The following is a 1,179-nucleotide window of genomic DNA, read 5'->3' on the forward strand; positions in this document are numbered from 1 at the left end:
ATTTTTTGAAAGTTATATACCGGTAATTGATTATTATTAGCTGAGACAAAACTGTTACTACAAGAGAAAGTATTGCATTTAACAGAACATGAAGAAGTTAGTGAGAAATTTGAACTATTTCATTGTTATGATAATAATAGGAGAATGAGAAACTGAAAGAAATTAACAAGTTACTAGAAGAGCAGCTTGCTTTATTCCAATCTGAGAAAGAAAGTAAATATGACTATGTTAATTATTAAAATTTGTCATGATGCTACTATGCATAAGCATGTATCATTATAGATGCATGTCATTATGCATGAGCAACAATGATAAGTGCTTTATTATTAAAGGGAAAGAAGTGGAGAAGACTGGAGCAGACAAAGAAGAGCAGCAAAAAGAAATTGATACAATTATGGCAGAAAATGAAAAATTGCAAGCAGACCTTGTTAACAAGAGTAAGCATAAACACACATCTTTATAATGATGATCATCAAACACTAGAACTAGAAACAGATGAAAATGAGGAGACAGTTCAAAGTATAAATGTATTATTAGTAATTTTCCATTCAATTTCTCATTCAATTTCTAGTGACAAAATTAAAATTGACTCGAGTTCCAACACTGCATGATGACTGGAGAGAATCACACACTCTACCAGTAGAAGTATTGATGACATCTTTTGCTTCTCATCATAAAAGCAATGACCATTGGTACAGCCCAAGCTTCTACTCTCACCAAGAAGGATACAAGTTGTGTCTAAGCGGAGTGAGAGCAAATGGAGAGTCAGAAGGAAGTGGAACACATCTCAGCATTCATATCCATTTGATGAGAGGTGACCATGATGAAACATTGAAATGGCCAGTCAGGGGAAAAGTAAAACTAGAGCTATTTATATGGGGACTTCATATGTGTTTTAAAACCCTACTGTTACCAGTAACTGCAGTAACTTGGTAACTGAACTATTAGCTTAAATGCTAAAGATTGTATTACTTATTTTGTCATTCTGGTTATGCTATATCTCCAAGTGTTAGTGCAGAATTCTATCCATGTCATTTTCAATTTGGCTGTGTGTGATGGCATGCAACTAGGGTTAACTGAGGGGATATAGCTAGGTACAATAATGTATAGGTGGTGACTGGGTAACTCTGGTAACCAAGGTAACTGTAGCCAAGTACATTAATGTATGGGTAGTGACTG

At 34.4% G+C, this 1,179-nt stretch overlaps 1 protein-coding gene across 1 annotated transcript; it reads left to right on the plus strand.

Annotated features, from left to right (window-relative positions):
* The first annotated feature begins 41 nt into the window (after positions 1–41).
* On the plus strand, positions 42–1,025 carry LOC109593429 (TNF receptor-associated factor 6-like). Its single transcript, XM_020008512.1, has 5 exons — positions 42–96; positions 141–213; positions 333–437; positions 484–519; positions 572–1,025. Exons 3-5 carry the CDS (start codon positions 395–397, stop codon positions 934–936), a joined length of 444 nt encoding a protein of 147 aa, XP_019864071.1. The 5' UTR covers positions 42–96; positions 141–213; positions 333–394; the 3' UTR covers positions 937–1,025.
* Positions 1,026–1,179: the final 154 nt, after the last annotated feature.

Source organism: Amphimedon queenslandica, unplaced genomic scaffold (assembly GCF_000090795.2).
Source record: "Amphimedon queenslandica unplaced genomic scaffold, v1.1 AMPQUscaffold_1545_Cont26446, whole genome shotgun sequence".
Lineage (NCBI taxonomy): Eukaryota > Metazoa > Porifera > Demospongiae > Haplosclerida > Niphatidae > Amphimedon > Amphimedon queenslandica.

Coding starts and splice junctions, on each gene's coding strand:
- LOC109593429 (XM_020008512.1), top strand. CDS start 395: ATGGCAGAAAATGAAAAATTGCAAGCAGACCTTGTTAACAAGA. Junction 438..483: donor AGCAGACCTTGTTAACAAGA/GTAAGCATAAAC, acceptor ATCAAACACTAG/AACTAGAAACAGATGAAAAT. Junction 520..571: donor AAATGAGGAGACAGTTCAAA/GTATAAATGTAT, acceptor TTCAATTTCTAG/TGACAAAATTAAAATTGACT.